This window comes from Heptranchias perlo, chromosome 2 (assembly GCF_035084215.1).
Source record: "Heptranchias perlo isolate sHepPer1 chromosome 2, sHepPer1.hap1, whole genome shotgun sequence".
Taxonomy (NCBI): Eukaryota; Metazoa; Chordata; class Chondrichthyes; order Hexanchiformes; family Hexanchidae; genus Heptranchias; species Heptranchias perlo.
Window position 1 is genome coordinate 128,653,886 of NC_090326.1, and position 19,239 is coordinate 128,673,124.

General features: G+C 36.4%; 1 protein-coding gene across 1 annotated transcript; it reads left to right on the forward strand.

Moving 5' to 3' along the window:
* Positions 1 to 446: 446 nt before the first annotated feature.
* Positions 447 to 18,941, forward strand: LOC137343598 (polycomb complex protein BMI-1-like). The gene is given in 14 exon segments (XM_068007115.1): positions 447 to 833; positions 1,492 to 1,603; positions 1,698 to 1,761; positions 2,124 to 2,158; positions 3,543 to 3,598; positions 11,577 to 11,711; positions 11,891 to 11,987; positions 13,495 to 13,550; positions 13,646 to 13,696; positions 14,436 to 14,544; positions 14,668 to 14,713; positions 14,957 to 15,055; positions 16,101 to 16,181; positions 16,270 to 18,941. Coding segments are annotated over 14 exon segments (1,407 nt in total). The 5' UTR covers positions 447 to 694; the 3' UTR covers positions 16,597 to 18,941.
* The last annotated feature ends 298 nt before the right edge of the window (positions 18,942 to 19,239 follow it).

The window sequence follows — 19,239 nt, forward strand, 5'->3', positions numbered from 1 at the left end:
TAATTGCACCAAAGCCAATACCTGACAAATGGTTATTTCTATTAAGAGGAAAGAAAATATAAAGATCCTGATAAGCGAACTTAGACGGTTCATCTCTGTACGCTAACTATCCTACCCAACAGAATTACTTATTGCATCGTGCTTTCTACAGCTGCAGTAGTAAAATACACGATTTCATTTACTATTGCATACTAATTATATATAGAAGTTACACTGACGAGCTTCAGATTGATCCTCTCCACGTAGTAAATGCTATACTCATGGCGGTAAAGTCAAATCTGCTTATAAAGGTTTTATTGATTGTTTCAATTAACAATACAATTGGCAGTTTATCTTTCAAACGTGTTGCATCTTTGCATTTTAAAACTCTAGTTTAAATGTTTTTTTTGTGCGACAGCACAGTAACGTTGGACTGGTCTGAATGTGTGTAACGCTTTGCGGAAATAGTTTGCAAGAATATTTTCACAGTTTTGAATTAAACCAGTACACCTCTGCGTTTTGCAAACAGCGTAGGTGTATATTTCTGCAGGAATGGCTACTCAGTGAAAGCAATTTCGGGGTGAGCAGATTTTTCACTTGCTGGAGTGGAGCACAGTGATATTCTGCTGCCTCGGTTCATTGCTAACACTGTCACATCCGCGTGGATCAGCTGAGCTCGATCACGTGGCTCCGTGTCGAAGGTCAGTCCAGCACAATGGAGCTGCCAGAGTACGTACTGAAAGGGTTGCAATTGCTGGCCGATCCCAGCCACTTCTCCAACAAAACATTCCACATTTTAGTGGAAGCGGCTTTCGAGAGCCTCATAAACCCACAAACAGACGGAGCAACATTAGGTGAGCGCGTATTTTCGAGCTGCTTGCGGGGGTGGGAGGGCGAGAGCTGCTGCTGGTTCTTTTACTGATTGAATGCAAGAAGGACACGGCTGGGGCCGTTCCTTTGCAAACGGCTCTCTGTGTTGCAATGTTCCTGAATCCAGTTATAAATAACATTTGCAACAGTGTGTTATTTGCCAAACTTGTTTCTGTTGACCGATTCCTTGTTTATGAGCTGTCGATTTGACGGCGTGCAATGCATATTGAGTCTGGATGTTGTTCATTGTTGTGGCCGAATATCCTGGGGCCTAATGCATCAGGGTTGCCGACTGAACATGTATTGTGCTTTATCTGGTTTGCTTAACAAATATTAAAGGTCCCAATATTTCAGTGTAAGCAAAAGCAGACAAAAAATAACTGTTCCTTGTAAATGATTATGTCGGGCGGTATCATTAAAGGTAGAATATGTCAAAATAAATCGGTATAAACAAAGAGTAAAATGTTTTACTTAATTTTCCAGGCGGTAACTGTCTTTTTTTGTTTTATAAAGTGGTAGACAAAATAATTACATCATTACTAAATATCCTGAACCAGAACGTCGCCCTCTAATAGGTGGAAAGCTTAACGTTTTATGTGGACGTCGTATTGAGGATCATTATAATATACCATTGTTATGCAGATCATGTAGAGCTGGGAAATTTGGACTTGACTTTGCTGAAACAATGCCATGTAGCCATCGCAACCTGTATATTGGAGGCAGGAAAACAAAACGCCGACAGATCGACTATAAGGTTACATGTCCAAGATTTATGAATATTGTGTATTTAGTTTAACATTTTGTTTTGAGTGTAGAGGCATTTTGTAACTGATTATCTTTAATTTCAGCGCCTTACTTGAAGACTGTAAATTTGGAGGAGAAAGAATAGACATATTTTGCGCAGCATTCCAGGTTTGATATCTATTACATACCATACTGTGCATTTGTAACATTATTGGGATTACTGCAATTTAGGAGGCCACGAAAAGAATGCGAAGCTACGCAACCAGACAAATGGTTCGTTTTTTTTTTATTACAACCAACGGTACTGACTTTCCAGTGTGTAGCTGTCAATGTCGATCACTGATTTTTAAGAAGGCATTATTGTAGGATTTTGATCTTGTAGTTCCTTATGCATTTGTCAGAACACGTTTGTACAGGTAAAGTACTGACGCAAGCACTTTTAATGTTTACGTAAAATATATTAGCTGAAGCCAACATTGTTGTAACTTTGATAATGCGGTTAAGTTCCTGTATTTCCTTTTGATATTTAGAAGAACAAAGATAAAGTGGAAACCTTACTCGGAGGGTGAGTGTTAATTACATTTACGCAGCGAGACTATAATATATAACGACAGGATTTGGTACTTTGTAATTACCCGTGTGTGTTGCAGCTTGGGCGCGATATCTAAAAATTGAAGTATGTCGTGTTTTAATCCCTTTCAGGACTATCAATTTGGATCATGCTTGTATCTGTTAAAGTCGATCAATTGTCTATCTTGAAAAGTGCACAAAGTACTAGTAGCTTAGTAAAAGTTTACAATACAATTGAAATACTTCCAATGTCAACTATTTTTAGATTTGCCTTGGTTCAAGTGATAATATTAAGCATGCCCAACACTGAATAATTTGACATGTTATTGGCTGAAAACTGTACTTGTGTCTGGATCATAAATTATATTTTGTTTTTGTTGCATTTAATTATTTTAACACCATTCCAATCCATAGTTGAATGCGGATCTGTGGCGTGATTTTGATTGCCCTCTATCTCCATAATCTAGTGAAGAGGGATGGAGGCCAGTTTTCCTAAGCACTGCGACAGCTAATAACACTTTGAAAAATGAAGGAAAGCGAGAGACTGGAATCTAAATAAATCAACCATTATTTTAACATCAGCCCTTACAGCCTTATTAAATAATATTTGTCCATGTTAATACAATACATTAAGTGCATTGTCTTCAAAATAAATGTTCAACAATAAATTTATTAGTAAGGTGAAGTTTTTGAGACTCGTGTTTACAAACTAAAAGTTAAATATACAGTGAATTCGACTTCTAACGATCTGTTCGACATAATATTATTTCCATTGATGTCGAACGTTTTTATTTTTACCCGCTCGCTTTTTGTGTTTATACGCGGAAAGATTTTCTTCCTTTCACAGCGATATCTCCACAACAACTTAACTCCAGACTTGGTTTACATTGAGTTTTTGGAAAATTTGAGTCGAAATGGCTATTTGGATGGAACCCTGTTAAACTCCTACTGACTTTGGGAAGGTGGGATCTGACACATTTGGGGAAAAGGTAATGGGGATAGTGTTTGTACAAAAATTAAATACTCAATGCGTTAATTTTTATTCCTGTTAAATGTCTTGCAGCATAGGAAGATTTCCATCTCATATCATTGATGCTTCTTGGCGCCTGGAGTATCACATTAGGGTAAAACGCGTAGTTTCATTTTTTCACACTTGTATTTCGGAATAGCCGGACACACACTTTCCTCTAATTATTTTCATATTGTAAACCGGTTTTTTTAATATATTGTATTCCAGAATAACCATCTTCACAAAATCAACCAGCCAGCATATTTATTAACCTTAAATGTAGAGGTAAGGGTTAAAAGAAGCAGATATTGCGTTTTGTATTTTGAATTGTTTATTTAGCACGACTTAATACTGCTTTAATTTTTTACAGAACGGTGAGTCCCGGCCAGCTCAAGATGTTACTTTCAGTTGTACCATGGAGCAATTGCAGGTATTCTGGCAACACATTACCTTTTTAAAAAAAATATAGGGGCTTCCTCACCCAGATGTCAAATTTGAAGTTCTTTTACCGATGCATGTTGTATTTTAGGTCGAATTGTAAGAAGACGTTAGACTTTACATATGGTTAGTTGGACTGATTCCAGAAGTGTCATTGGCTCACTGTTTCTGGAACGCAACTTCAGTAACAAATGGGTTATTAGAAGACAAAGTAGATTGTGGGATCACCTGAAATGCAAGCTGCATATTGGCCAGAGATCAATTTTCATTTGAGTTTCTTGTTCATAAAGATACCAACTCTAGTTTAAAATTTCAACTACATTAATTTTAAGAACCACTGCTTTTTGTACACAGCAATGTGAGAGATTTTGTCTTCTTCCTTCCTGTTTGTGACGATTTTTATTGACACTTTACTGGATCTATTGAAAGAGAAAATCCAAACCATTATTTGCTATGAAACTTTTATTTTCTAGGAAAAATTAACCCTTCACTGGATTTACCTAATTGCATTTTGCCATCGTTTAAAGTGTTCTCTATTTAAATTGCATGCCAAGCAAATATCAGTTTACCATTCTAATACATTTGTATCTGCTTAATTGTTTTAGTTTATAATTGTAGTGAGAAAGAGAATCCTTTGATTTAGCCTGATATTCTCTGCTGGCTTTGATTGTATTTCTATGGACTCTCTTTAGCCACTAATGTGAAACACCTGGTATTATTTGGAAACTTTAGTGTAAATAACTTTTCGTCTTTACAAGTTTCAATTTTATTGTTACTAATGCTGTTTGTCACATTTTTTAATTTGGAATGTTCAGTAATTCACAGAGCAGCCCCTCCTTTTAAATTTACAAAACTCTCCTCTCCTCATATTATGTTAAGAGTCACAGCAGTGGGCATTTTGCTATTGAGCTACTTTACGAAAAAATATTTTCGAATTTTTAATGCTAAATATTATAAAGCAACGCGAATTTTACTACCAAATATAAAACATTTGTTGCCGGAATGACTAGTCTGCTCAGTGAAAAGTTTAGAAAGAAGTGTTTTTAATCTTTGTAGCCGGAAGCTTAAAACTTAAAATTAATATTTAAATGTGGATTTCTAAATCTCAGCACTGATGGTTTTTTTTCAAAACTTCAACTTTGTGAATAATGGAGGCGAACAACCGACGCCATCCCTCAACTCTGAGTTGCTTCTGCTTTTAGCAGAAAAAAACTGCCGTATGATAGATATTTAGTGACTTTATAAACTTTTTTGCAAAAAAAAATTAAGTTTAAAATCTGATGTGCAATGCCTTTTAGTTTGGTCGTTTATTCCTGGAAGACCTTGCAAATAGCAAAATGCTTTTCCCTCCTCCCCCCCCCCCCCGGGGGTCGGTGAAACAGATTAACAGATTTGTGACTTTTTTTTTAAAAAAATTAAAAATCTGTTTTCTCTTTACAGGATCTTTTGGGGAAGTTGAAGGACGCGGCTAAAAGCATGGAGAAGGCGAGTCAGATGTAATTGATGGAGCTGTGGGGACCGCGATTGAACTCGAGGCTGTGGGTGGCATAAAAGGAATCCACCAAAACCTGTGTGCTTCAGATCCTGTGCAAGAGACATCAACAACAGCGAATCCATAAATATTTCAAACGTTGCATTTGGCGAATGTATAAAATTCCGCCTTATATTGAAATGAATAAAATGATTGTGGCGGTCCAGAGTTCTGTTGTATCAGACTTGTATATTTCTAGAGTAACTAAAATGTTGTACTGTGTTCGCGTTTGACTGACTGTATATACTATTTTTTCCATAATAAAGAGATGGTTCCTGCAGACTGAGGTATCATAGTTGGTACATTCCATTTTGGGGGGTTTTAAACCATTTCACATTTGCTTGAAATGCCCTTGGTATGTTGCATTTTGTATGTATTATAAGATTTTGACTTGTGGCCAAGGTAAGTCGTTTTTGAAAAGTCTGCCATATTCGAATTTATCCCGACCCCTCAAATAAAACAACATTTTGAAGCGATCTCTACTCTCCTGACGTTAAATAAGCGCGTTCGTCTGGAACTGCAAGTGGAGTGGGTGGGGGGGAAGACTATAAACTCAAATCTAATTCTTTAAAGTATTACTCAATAATTACATATAATTGTTCAGATTATTCATATTTTGGAAGTCGTTTTGGCGATTATTGTCTTGTAATTAAATTCCACTGTTACCACGCATACAAGACTTGCTCAGAAATTAGCAAATTCCAATCGTAAATACAAAGACAATTTTAAATAGTTTGGCAGTGTAATACGGGTTTTTTCCTGTTCCTCACATGAATACTTAAACTTTTAATAAACGCATTTCCAAAATGTCTGTCAGTCCGTTCAATCACATATCCAAGGTTGCTACGTCTAACCTTGGGTTTTGCCCTCATTCGAAACACATTTGCATCTGTTTTTGTTTGCCAAATGTAAAAGAAAGTAGACTTTACGGGGAAGTCTGCGGTATAACTGTACGGAGAAGTGGGATTTGTGGAGTGAAACAGTTTTAGGAACTCGTGCACGTTCCAGTGACCGTCGTTTTTCTGTGCTAGAAAGAACATCATGACGGTGTAAACAATACAACAAATATCTCAAATTAAAATTTGGATGCAAATAGGGCCGCCTCGCTACCAATCCTCAGCCACTGCCCAATGAAGTTTCTATACATAGTACAGCAATCTACTCGCATGATATTAAATTGATACTTTTAAAAACACCAGGGTAGCGATCTATAGAAAGAGAAGCTTTCATTTGATCTCTTGGGTAAGATTTATTCTCAAATATTACAAGACACTGAAACAAAGTTTGCCGTCATATTTTATTATATAGTAATCTCCTTTTGTACCGAGACCACTAGAATTTTATTGTAACCGGCGATATGTATGTATTTTTTTTTAAGCGTGTTGATATTGGTTGAATGGAGCTGGAGCTGATGTGCGAAGCTGGTTTAGGGTGCGTTTAGTCGTATTTTTTTAAGGGGTAGATGGGGTGGTGGGGGCGGTGCGGTGGTGAGGAGGGGAGGGGAGGGGAGTGGGGTGGGTGGGGGGGGGGGGGGTGGTCGGCTCTGATTACACCGACTCTAATTCCCAGGCCACCCTTAAGGAATGAGACCACGTGACGGAGCGGGGCGGTCGAACTCGAGCCATTTTGGGGACGGTGTCAGTTTCACGGCACCCATCACTGGGCTTCGGGGGTGGGTTTTTTTTTTCCAACTTCTACAACCGGGAATACCCCAGCCGCCTCGCCGCCTCGGAAGCAGGTAGAATCGGCTGAACAAATATTGCAAGAGTGCGGAACGGGTCCTGCCAGGATCGGTGTGAGGGTTGAAGGGCCGGCGTTTAACGAATGTTATTTTCTCTCTCTCTCCTCTCTCTCTCTCTCTAAGCTGCAGCCTCTGCGATTGCAATTGACAGCGTCTGCAGTTCATGCAAGATGGCCGCTTGGCTGCGATTCATTTTTTTCTCCTGATCTACAACTTTCATTGTTTTCCGCGAGGTGCAGGCTCTGACCGGGAGTCGCCGTGCCCCGGGCATGGTCTCTCCAAGGCTGGACTGTCTAGAAAAGATCTCCCAGGTACATTCCGGCCGCGGCTTGAGGCCGATTTCGCTGTTTGAAATGCACCCGGTGCTGCCTCTCTCTCTCTCTCTCTCTCTCGCTCTCTCTTTTCTCTCTCTCCTCTCTCGCTCTTCAGGCTGACAGCAACTCAGCGGCTCGTCACCGTCCTTATTTCCACTCAGTTTCGTTACGCACTTCATTTGCAACATTTTTGTTCGATTCTCCGCCGCGCTTGGGTCTGCGACCTTTCAGCTCGTTTGTATCGAGGGAATAATATTTATACTTTCGATCGTTGCAAGTTGGGAGGTTCGAACTGTCGCGGATTTTTATTTAGATTTCTTTGAAATTTGACCATGGTGGAAATTTGCTGCTGCACCACCGAAGTGTTATTAGTCAACTCAGATACAAATGTATATTTTGGCATCAAACGGGGGACCTAGTGGAACGATTTTATAGAGTTAGGATCCATACAGGGTAGGGAATGTGCTTGTGCGACTGTTTGGGTGAAAAGTCGAGTGTGGTGTGTTTTCTGAACTTAACTTCTTAAGAGTACTTCTTTGGATTTTGACGGTAAACATGGCGGTTGGTGGTGGTGCCCCTCGTATCATTGTACAGTGCTTGTGGTGTCAGAAGCAAATAAACAAACAAGAAACATGTAAAGCTTTGTCATAACCGACTATCAAGATGTTGAAATGTTCTTTTCATGAGTGTTTGTGGACATTTTCTTTTTTTCTGTAATTGGTAACCAAAACTGTATCAGATTGACAGCGATGATTTTCCAGGCAGAGCACGAGGTTTGCTGGGTCTGGGTATGAGTGGGAGTGAGTAAGTGTTTTTCCCCTTTTTGTCCAGTTAGATTTATTAGAGCGGATTCCGAGAACGTGTTGGCGGCGTGTACTGTCCCAGTTCTGTGTTAGTTTTTTGTTGTTGTTGATGGTGAAGATGGTGGTGGTAGTGGGGGGAAGGTGGGAGAGAGCTGTTATACAATCTGATTATGTTTTGCACTCAGCTTGTGTGGATACCGAATGTATGTTGAGTAAGGAGCCACTGATGGCCTTGGCAGCAAATCCTTTTTGGTTTATTCCAAGCAAGCAGCAACTGACAAGGACACGTGAAATTGTATGGGAACACACACATACAAACACACAAAATACGTGTTTCTAAACGTGTCCCTCCCGCCAGATAGGCTTTTGTTAATATTACAGAATGATCTCTGCTGTTGTGTACTTAAGCGAATGTACCGAGAATAGGAATTTGAGAGCAGCAAAGAGCTCCATGTAGACAAAAAAACCTTGTTTCTCTTCTAATGGTATAATTGCTCCAAAGTCAGAATGATCATTAAAAGCAAATGAAACACTTCAAATTACAGTACTCCTTTCACTCGTATATTTGATTTTAGCTCTGACAAACGCTAGTTTTAATTAATAACCTAATATTATGTTTTGATTAATAGATCAGATTTAATGTAGGTTTCAAAAATGGTGTTTGTGTATAGGTAGTGGTGGCGGTGTTGTGATTTTGTCTGATTCTTTGTAATATACATGCAGGACATCACAGTGCACATTGGTTATATTGTAATAGACCATACTTTTTCTCAGTATATTGTTGGCTACCCTGGAATATGCCTTTTTGGGCTGGCCGTGAATAGCCTCCACAATATGGTTTCTCTTTCTTATACAGTATCTTGAAGATCCATGTGTCAAACGGTATACATTGTTTTTTTGTACTTTATACAGCTTTAAAATAGATTTCTTTGTTGCTTTGGGGTGGTGTGAGTACAATGTCATAAAGGCTAATTCTTTACCCCGCTGATAATAAAGAACATCGGGCTTAAAAAATAAATCAGGGACACACAAAGTTCCACAGCTGAAATGAATTATCCAGCATAAACGGAAGCCCACGGGTATGTGAAATAAAACACGTGTGTTTACATGGATATATATATATATACCAGGGTTGGCTTGTCTGTCTGTGAGGAAGGTTTCACAGATGAAGTAGTTAATCTATTGATCAGCTAAATCCACACCCGTTCTGTTGATCTCACTCTGATAAGAGGGGCCGATCACGAGTCTGATGGAGCGAGTGGAGCGTTGTGGAACACGTGGTTTGTTTTTATTTTTCCTTTTTTTTCTTTCGCGGCATGGGTCTACGGTACTTGATGGCGAGAGCCCGCTAAAAGCACGTATGCAGACTACACATGGATAAACGTGCCGCGATTTCTGTGACTTCCAACCAAATGAGAAAATGAAGTGCTTTTTTTTGCGAGATTCGGGGCATGAGTGGAGTCAGGACATCCGTATAAAACAGCTAGCCTCGAGTAAATAAACGGAGAACTTTTGTTTTGAGTTCTGTTTGTTCTGTTAGACTGCCTGAGGGGGTGATGACTGGAACTCCACTGAAATCTGTAAATCGTTTGTTTGTGTCTCAATGCCAATTGCAATATAAAAAACATAGAAATGCTGATTGTTTATGACCTGATGTTGTAGTTTGATTACTTCGAAACGTCGCGCGTCGGCGCTGTGGGTAAAACTTGCTTTCCTAAATCTAATTTGTATGAACTTCAATTAATTAATTTATTTTAACGGTATACATACTGTTTTAGGTACTATAAATAAGTGCGACAAATAATCACTTTTTTCATCTGGCCGGTAGTGTCTGGTGTGTATTTGCCCTGGCTCGATCTGAATTCTGTGCGTCACATGGTTATTTGCATGTTGTCAGTTTCTTGCTGGTTTCTTAAGAAAAGCAAACTGTTTCCTTTTTTTTGCATTTTCAGTGGGTAAGAAACCCAAAAAAGTTTAGTGAAACATTGAATCTTTATTTATTCCTGTTTTCTGATCACTTATTAATTAATTATTAATCAATAGGCGTGCTCTATCAAAGTGATCCTCTGTTGTGGAACCGCAGCTACCCATTAGTCGCTCTGGAAAGGAGAGAGGCGTTTGCAGAAGAAAATCGTGTGATCACAAAAGCCACTACTTAAAGCTAGTGTCGACGTGGAGACTATCTTAAGGAGAGCCAAAAAACGATGATGTGCGCTGTGTTAGGGCTCATTTGAAATGGCGGTGAGATTTGCATGTTTAGATTGCTCAGATCGTCCTCCGATCGTGATTGCGTTGTAGGTTTTAAATTTGCCATATTTTCACATGACCGCCGTGGTTCCCCCGCAGAAGCTCGCTCTATTTTCGGTCCTTTGGCTAAATGCCAAGTGTAACCCAAGTTGCTATAGTAACTGCAAGAATTGCCGAGTATGGGCACCAGCAGACGTCAATTTGCCTTTTTGATCATTAAAAATGGTCCTCGTGTAGTACACGAGCATTATTTTATTTATTACATTTGTAACGGGCCAGCTTTGGTAATCTGCATCACATTACTAATACAGCACCTCGATGTTCATTAAAATATTTCCAACGAACATGTAATTGCCGGAAATGGCTTTATAGAACACAATTCTTCCTGTTTCGCTTTACGCGGGGCTATAGATTCGTCGGTTTAATGTCAAGCATAAGACGTGTGATTGCAAATCCAGATGCGATGATCCTTGAAATACAAAAGTGTTCTGTTAAATAAATAGTCGCTTTGTCTTATTACAAATTTGAATCGATTCCGACGCGTCTTGAAACGGCGTAAATATGAGCCCAAAGGCATGTGGGTTTCGCGGAAAGAAGTGTGTTTTGGTACAGCCGCCTTCTATCTGGAAGTAAAGTCTAGAAAAGGCGGTTTTGTTATGCTTAAACATGAAGGAAACAAAGCCAACAAGAACGATCAAGAGTGCTATATAAAATTCATTGTCATAAACCTGCATGTGGTTGGTTTGTGGTTTTTTATTATTAATCACCGTGGCGGTCAGAGGAAAGGTGGGCTGTATAAGATCATCTTAAAGTCGGTTTGATTCCGAAAATGATTCAGTGTGCCTTTCAATGGATTAGCCACTTTGCATTAATTGGGTGCGATTTGGCACATGCAGTACGATTTTTACAACCCTTCATATACAGCTCCTGTGCTTCAGCTTGTCAGTATTTCAGTAAAAGCGATTCTTAGCTTTGGGAATATCAATACTTTTACAAAACGGTTTTGTTTTACTCTTTTACCAATTAAGACCAAGTCAACCGAGGGAAGAGAAATGCCAGAATATTGATTTCCTGATACTGTGCGAACATTTGATGTTATGTTGCTCCATAAGTTATTTGTTGATCATTCTGGGTTTTAAAAATATAATTTATCCATTTTGTATCTTGCTATTGTGGATACTAACAGTTGTTTAGCTCAGTGATTGTATCCGACTTATAATGTGGGCCAATTACAATAAACCAAGCCAGTGAACTTAATATGGAGTGGAATTCCGTAATAGAAAAAAAATCTGCTCCTTTTACACGGGTTATATTTCTGTTCAGCTTTCAGAACGCGGCCATTTTAGTCAGAAAATGCACCGAACAACACGAATCAAAATAACAGAACTGAATCCTCATTTGATGTGTGTGTTGTGTGGAGGATACTTCATAGATGCAACAACCATCATTGAGTGTCTTCATTCATGTAAGTATCTTGACATGCTGCAGTTCAGCAAGCCGCTTGCTGATGTTTGAAAAGAGAAAACAGCACTATTAAGTAATAACGTATATCAACAAAGGTGTCACAGAAAGTTTCTTGTCACCAAATCAACCTTTACAACCGATTTATGTATAACGGCGCATGATTCCTCCTTTTATTCACAGTTTGTAAGACCTGCATCGTCCGTTACTTGGAAACGAGCAAGTACTGTCCTATTTGCGATGTGCAAGTTCACAAAACTAGGCCCCTTCTTAACATTAGGTATGTATCGGTGTACTTATGCTGATCATAATATTTGATCACTCCATTAAATGTGCTGGTGTGGGAAGTGTGACTAAACTACTGTGCTGCACGGAGGTGACCTACCTGTTAGATTGACAAAAATACGATTATCAAACTACACACATGATGTATATTTGTAATTGTACGTTGGTTAGTGAGAATTTCATGTAATACATTTGTAAACTGTGTGGCCTGTCGTGCAGTATTGCTTGAAGATAATGAATGTGCTTTATTGCACGTTTATATATGATTGTCCAACCCACTTACTACGGATATTTTGTAAACTGGAATTTAAGAAAATTGTAATTTTGTTTTATTTATATTAAACTTCTCATTTGAAAGTAGTTGACAGTAATTGAATAAAGAATGTGGTGTTTTCAAATTGTTTTGATACAAATGTACAAAATGGGTTCTTTGGAAAGCTTTGATGGCAGTAGCTCCAAGAATTGAGATCATGTAATGGTCAGTGATATTATTCAGCACTATTCTAGAAATGGAAGATACAATGTGGATGTTTCTGCTGAGTGAACTGAAATTGGAAATTTAAGCCCCTTTTTTAGTTATGTTAACTGATTAAAATGAATGTTTAATTGTTAACTGAATAAATTTACTGCAAGTTTTGTTAAGTGTACACTTTTTGCTCAAGTTGTACATTCAACCAGGTTTACTAATTTGAAATATTTTATGAGAAAAAACTCCAATTACAGTCCAAAGTAAGCATGGAACAGTGCCACAGACATCACTGCCAGTTCTTACAACGTTTAGACAGAATCATGGCAAACTTGATTCACTGAATTTAGTTCTACTATTACTCTACTAAAAGGAAATTATGTTGAATATGTGGTAGAAAATGTTCCTGTGGCATTGTAAAATATATCTGTTATATTCAAAGCTTTTACAGGTCAGATAATGTTATTATGTATAAATGGGTAAACAGGGTACAAGGCTCAATATCTTTCTGATCTGTTTTAGAAATACAATTAGTTCCACCCCAATTTATCAGTACATACATCTCCAGAACTGAAATTGAAAACTCAGATATATTTCTAGTTGTTGCAGTTAATAATTACATAAAAAATTAACTATCAATTGAATAAACCTTATTGTAAATTCCTGTTAAGTGAATCATTTTCACCAAAATGACACTATCTACTATGTTTACAGACTACATAACTGCACTTAAGTGGTATTTCTATAATCTAACAAATGGCAGCATATGTACAGGACCAAGAGTGAGAAATAGTTTGGATTTTGGAATACTTCACATTATAACTCAAAGCATGTACAAAATGGTGCTGTAGCAAATTTGACTGTAAGTTCAAATAAAGTGAACACAGTTATTTGGCATTCACAGAAATTAGTTCTACTATTATTTGTGCAGATGGAAGTGGTATTATTGCTGAATGTTATTTAGAATAAAATGATGTGGAATAAAATGTTTCTGCACTGTTGTAAAATATGACTATCATGTTCAAATCCTTTTTAGGTCAGATAAGACTTTACAAGATATTGTGTATAAATTAGTTCCTGGCCTTTTCAAAGGTAAGTGCAGTAGTATGTTTATAAGATAAATTTACATTTGAATTGAATTCCTCATTCTGCCAATTAGACAACTAATAGGCTTTTGTCTTTTGTAGATGAAATGAAACGTAGAAGGGACTTCTATGCTGCTCATCCCTCTGCTGATGGTAAATGTGTGCTGTTAAAATTTATTGTTTTTTTCCATAACAAACCTAATACTGAATATTTTTGAAAAAGGACAGATTTTAGTCACCATTATAATTTTTTTTTCACGAAATAGTAAAGTGATACTTTTTAAACATTTCTTTCAGCATTTATATCAGTATGGTTCATTTGTTGCACTGTAGTGTTTTGTTATACATTTTGTAAATGGTTTTTAGTTTTGAAAACTCTAACTTTAGAGTACAGTTGTTGCTATGGTTTTTTAAATCTATGTCTAATCAGATGAAAATGCATTTATAGTTGCAATACAGAATATTCTGCTCAGGCCCACATTTGTGTAATATTTAAAATTTTTCTGTTAAATTGGTACATATCAGGATAATTTTATGTTATTCCTTTAGAGTTCACACTAAAATTGTCAGTATGGCAATGTTAATCTTTCAGTTAATGCCTGTGTAATTTACTCCATGCTCTTTGAACAGTTTAAACTTTCTTAAATGAAATCTAAAATGGCATGCTTCATATTTGCCAAAAAGTACAAACTTTGTGAAAAATGAGTCACAGATTTAAGTGATTTCTAGTGTACTGCTTTCCTTTGACATCTTGTAGTCCCAAAGTAATATATAAGAATTATATTTGCTGATGATTTATTTCCCAAATTAGTATTGAAGCATTGATTAATTGGCTCTAAGTACATGAAAATATCCTGAAATCACTGTCTCTTTAATATTCAAAATTGTACAGCAGCAAATGGCTCTAATGAAGACAGGGGAGAAGTTACAGAAGAAGAAAAGAGGATTATAACAGATGATGAAATCATTAGCTTGTCAATAGAATTCTATGAACAAAATAAGTAAGTACAGTAATTATAAGTAAGTACAGTAATTATACAAAAGAATAATTATACTTTATCATAAACTATTTTTGATTTTGCATTTTTTTCTTATTAATAAATGGAGACTGTCTTGTATAACAGGACTGAACGAAAAGGAACTGCAGAAAAAGAAAAGACAAAAGATGAGGTGATGTAATTATGGTCAACTGCTTTACATTTATTTGTGTTGCACAGATATACTTAATTTTAGCTGGCATTAAAGAAGCAAAGATTAACAAATTAAATAGAAGGAAGTTTCAGCAACTTTCATGTAAGATGGACATAATTATATAGTCAAGGTTGCTACTAATATTTAGAGTTACTGAGATTTTCTCTTTATCAACAAATGCAATGCCACTGTATCTCAAATCTTGATTTTCTTTCTCTCTAGATGAATGACAAGAGATATTTGCGGTGCCCAGCAGCTATGACTGTGATGCATTTAAGAAAATTCCTGAGGAGTAAAATGGACATCCCTCATACTTTCCAGGTACATTGAGCTACAGTTTGTTAAAGTTATAGATGAATGGTGATTTCTAATATAGAATAAATAGAGTTCTATCTGAGAAGAAAGTTGTTTATGTTATGTTCTAATATTAAACTTAATTGTGAAAGGTTTTACTTCCTTACAGATCATTTCTGGTTTTGTTTGGGAGGTGGAGCATTCAACTAGGTATTTGTTTATTTCATCTGCCACAATACAGCTCTGAAATCTTAAGGCGGCATTCTAAATATTGTACGTAAAGAGGTTTGGAGTCCCAGTACACACACACATACACATTATATACATACAATTTTGAATGAGGTATATTTTATTACTATGGCACAAATGGCATTGTGAAATGGAGTTTAAAAATGATAGTTGAATCTGTTTCTATTTTAATAAATGTAAGTTACTTCAAGGTGCTGCTGGAGATGTTTTCAAAGTTATTCATTCTTGCCATCCAGAACATTTTTTAACTTACTTAAATAGTTTCCACTTACTAAAAAAAACTGTCATCCAAATTTTAATAAATACTAAAAAAAAATCAAACACATCTGTGTTGTTGAGAAGGATCTAATCACTGGGATAAGGAAGAGCTTCTACCGACCAGAAAGGATCAGATATAACAAAAAAACAGAAATGGACAATGAGAGATTGCGAATGGAGAGATAAATACACAGCTGACAAATTGTTTTATTTCTTGCCTTGTCAATCCTGGCAAGTAAATAATTCATGACTGAATGGCAGGTTAAATTTTCTCACCTGGCTTCAAAGTATAGTCATGGATACTTAATTTTGTGGAATTCAATTTTATGTTTTTGTGACTTACCATAAACTAATAAAACAATGCATATAACTTGTAGCGTAATGTGAACTTATATGTATTTTGCGTGTGTCATTCTTTATAGTGATGCATTGTTTTTTGTATAAAACTACAATGCGGCCTGCAATTCTGAGAGGTGTGCTATATTTCGTAATGATCAAAGAAAGCAGTTGGGTAAATATTGCTGTCTTTAATATATACTTTTTTATTCTATTCTTTTCACTTTAGATTGATGTTATGTATGAAGATGAACCATTGAAAGATTATTACACTCTTATGGATATTGCCTACATTTACACATGGAGGAGGGTAAGTCCAATCTACCTATTCTAATGGTAAAGGAAAATTTAATCTCAGACCATCAATCCATTCTAGTGCATTTTGCGTTTTATTTCAGAATGGACCACTTCCTCTAAAATATCGAGTGCGGCCAACGTGCAAAAGAATTAAGATTGGTCATCAACAAGATGGATTAAATAACACCAGTGGAGAGTTAGAAAGTGACTCTGGGAGTGACAAGGCTAATAGCCCAGCTGCTGCACCATCCACGTCATCCTCACTGCCCAGTCCCTGTACTCCAGGGCAGTCTCCACATCCACACTTTCCTCATATATCCACTACCATGAATGGCTCCGCCAACCCCAATACCAACCACCAGATCCCATTCAGCAACAACAGAGCACGCAAATCATCTGTCAATGGCTCATCAGCATCATCAGGCTGATAGTATTCGCCAAAAGATGGTACAATACATATATTTGAAGACCTGTTCATACCATGCGATAATATATAGATATAGAGAATGCTTAGCATTGTGACCATCGTTAACATCACTATTTTGTAGTGACTTGCACATTTGGTTGAAAGCAAGAAACTTTTGGTTTTACTACAAATGGTTTTGACAACACCTTTTGCTCCGCAAGACGATTTTCCAGTTTCTGGGAATACAAATTAGCAAAGGATCTACATGACTGAAATGTATATTGCAAAGATTTGAGGATATTTACACCTAACAGCGTTGGATTTAATGACGCATTCACAGAATGGAAAATGAAGGAAGGAAAGCTGGGCAAGACATTATTGTAAAGATGTAAACATTGGAAGATATTTTGTAAAACTGTGTTTAATCGAATTGAAGTTTACTATATCTGTATATCAACATACTTTTAATTTGCCGGTAATAGGCATTGTGATATTGGCTGTACAGATTAAATATAAAAGGTTAGTGATTGTTCACAATGACACCCACTGAAAAGGAATTTAAGAGAAATGAAAATTAGAAAGATGTATTCTTTGTAGCCATTTCACTGTGAAAATTGATTGACAGTACATGTTGACATCTTTAGTTGTTAAACATTTTCCTGCAGCATTAGTATACATATTATAAGAAAGTACTGAATTGATCAACCAGAAATAAAATTGTTCTAATGATTTATAATTTTAGACCTAAAGTTAATATGAAGTAATTGAATTGCCTGTAGAACAATAATATTTGCTTACATGGTGATTCCATTGACTAATTAAGTTTCTGGATCTCAGAAATGCTTAAGTAAATTCAAAGGTGCAGTATGTACATATGGATCACAAACATCCAATATATTCAGTATGAGACGTATATATACTATATATTAGGCACATACTACCCCTGAGAATTCAAATAATTATTTTTGAGAATTCCGCCCCTGTATATTACCACAGGCAAATATTGTGTATTAAGCTATATATAAATGTTTTACTTGAAACGTTCATTTCATTGTTTTCATTTAAATTGAATACGCAGTCCGAATTACTATTAGCAAACTTTTAAAATTAGACAAGACAAGGATCTCTTGTTCAAATTGTAATATTTAAAGGTTTAAACATACTTTAAATTATATTTCCAAACTAATGTTCCTCGTATTTCCAATGGATTTTTTCACTGATATTGTCATAGGTTGAATCTCAGTATTATCTGTTCAACCCATGCCATCGCTAAGTGGGACAATTCATCTGAAAGAGAACACAGTGTTGGCAATGGACTTTAAAGGTATAAATAGATCAAGATTTTTGAATTTTCTAACAGTGAGGTTTTCAGGTACTCACTAGTTGTCATTTTTATTAAAAGGTGGTGGTTGACCATCTTAAGCAGAATAATTTAAGAACATTATTTACAATGTTTTCATCCCATAGCACTTAAAAATTAAATTTCAGACACTCAACTGATAACAGTTGGACCACCACAGAGTAATTAACACTAGGCCCACAAGTAATAAGCTTCAGGTAATTTAAAAGGGTAGCTTCCATCAGAATGGTTACTATATATGACTATAGAAGGAATTATTTTCTACTGTAGCTTTATCAACTGTCACCAGGCCCAATGTCATATTACAAATCGGATCTATAAATTTATAATTTTCTTGCAAAAATCTCTTCTGCTACATTTGTTTCTGTTATGATAGACAAAAACATGAACCACTGAGAGGTGTGTATTATAATAATACAAACTAATTTACATTGGGGAAATGAAAGCTACAGCATCTGTTTTCATATTAACTCCTTGGCAATTTTGCAGGTTCACATTTAACGCTGCTAGGGTTGACTTTTTAATGACCCTCTTGGAGAAAATATATTAATTAATAAATTTAAACTATAACAAGAAGATAGATTCCAAAGGATACTGGAGCTTTAACCTTTGATGGTACTACGTATTAAAGAAGTCATATTGTTTTAAGTGATGCCTTAACGGTATAAGACTGCCTATGAAGCATTATCATCCATTTATCTACCTATGTCTACCTACACATGAACAATGATTGTCTAAGTTATCCTTATTTCATCGTGGTTGGTCCAAACTCTGTCGCTACAGGGGCTTGGTAACAATTTCTCCTCTATGATGGTCAAATTTTGTTTGTAGGAAAACACTAGACAGTACTTTTGTCTGTATTTTGGCATTGTTCTACTGTCTGCTGATATTGTACAAAAACCGGCAAGTAAACAACACAGTTCTTTGCGTCCCAAATTGGAAAAGCACAATCCAACTAATGCTTTAATTTTCTTATAACGTCAATTAAAATTAATGATTTTACATAAGCTCTTAGTATTCACTTTATGTTTCCTATTTCTTCCGAATATGCTAATACTTGAGGAAGTATGGGTAGAGGTTACAGATACATTTCAGTAACAATAATAATCTGCAACTTTGTAAATTCAACAAAACTGGTCCAATACAGATTAACCGTCTTGGCGTGTTGAGTATTCAGATCCAAAGCAATGTCGATGCTTTGCGTTTAGTGAACGATTTTCATAATTGCTGATGTAATCAAATAATCCTCACTGTGCAAGTTAGCGACGGGTTAACACTAAAGGTTTCATTTCTATAAAATCACAT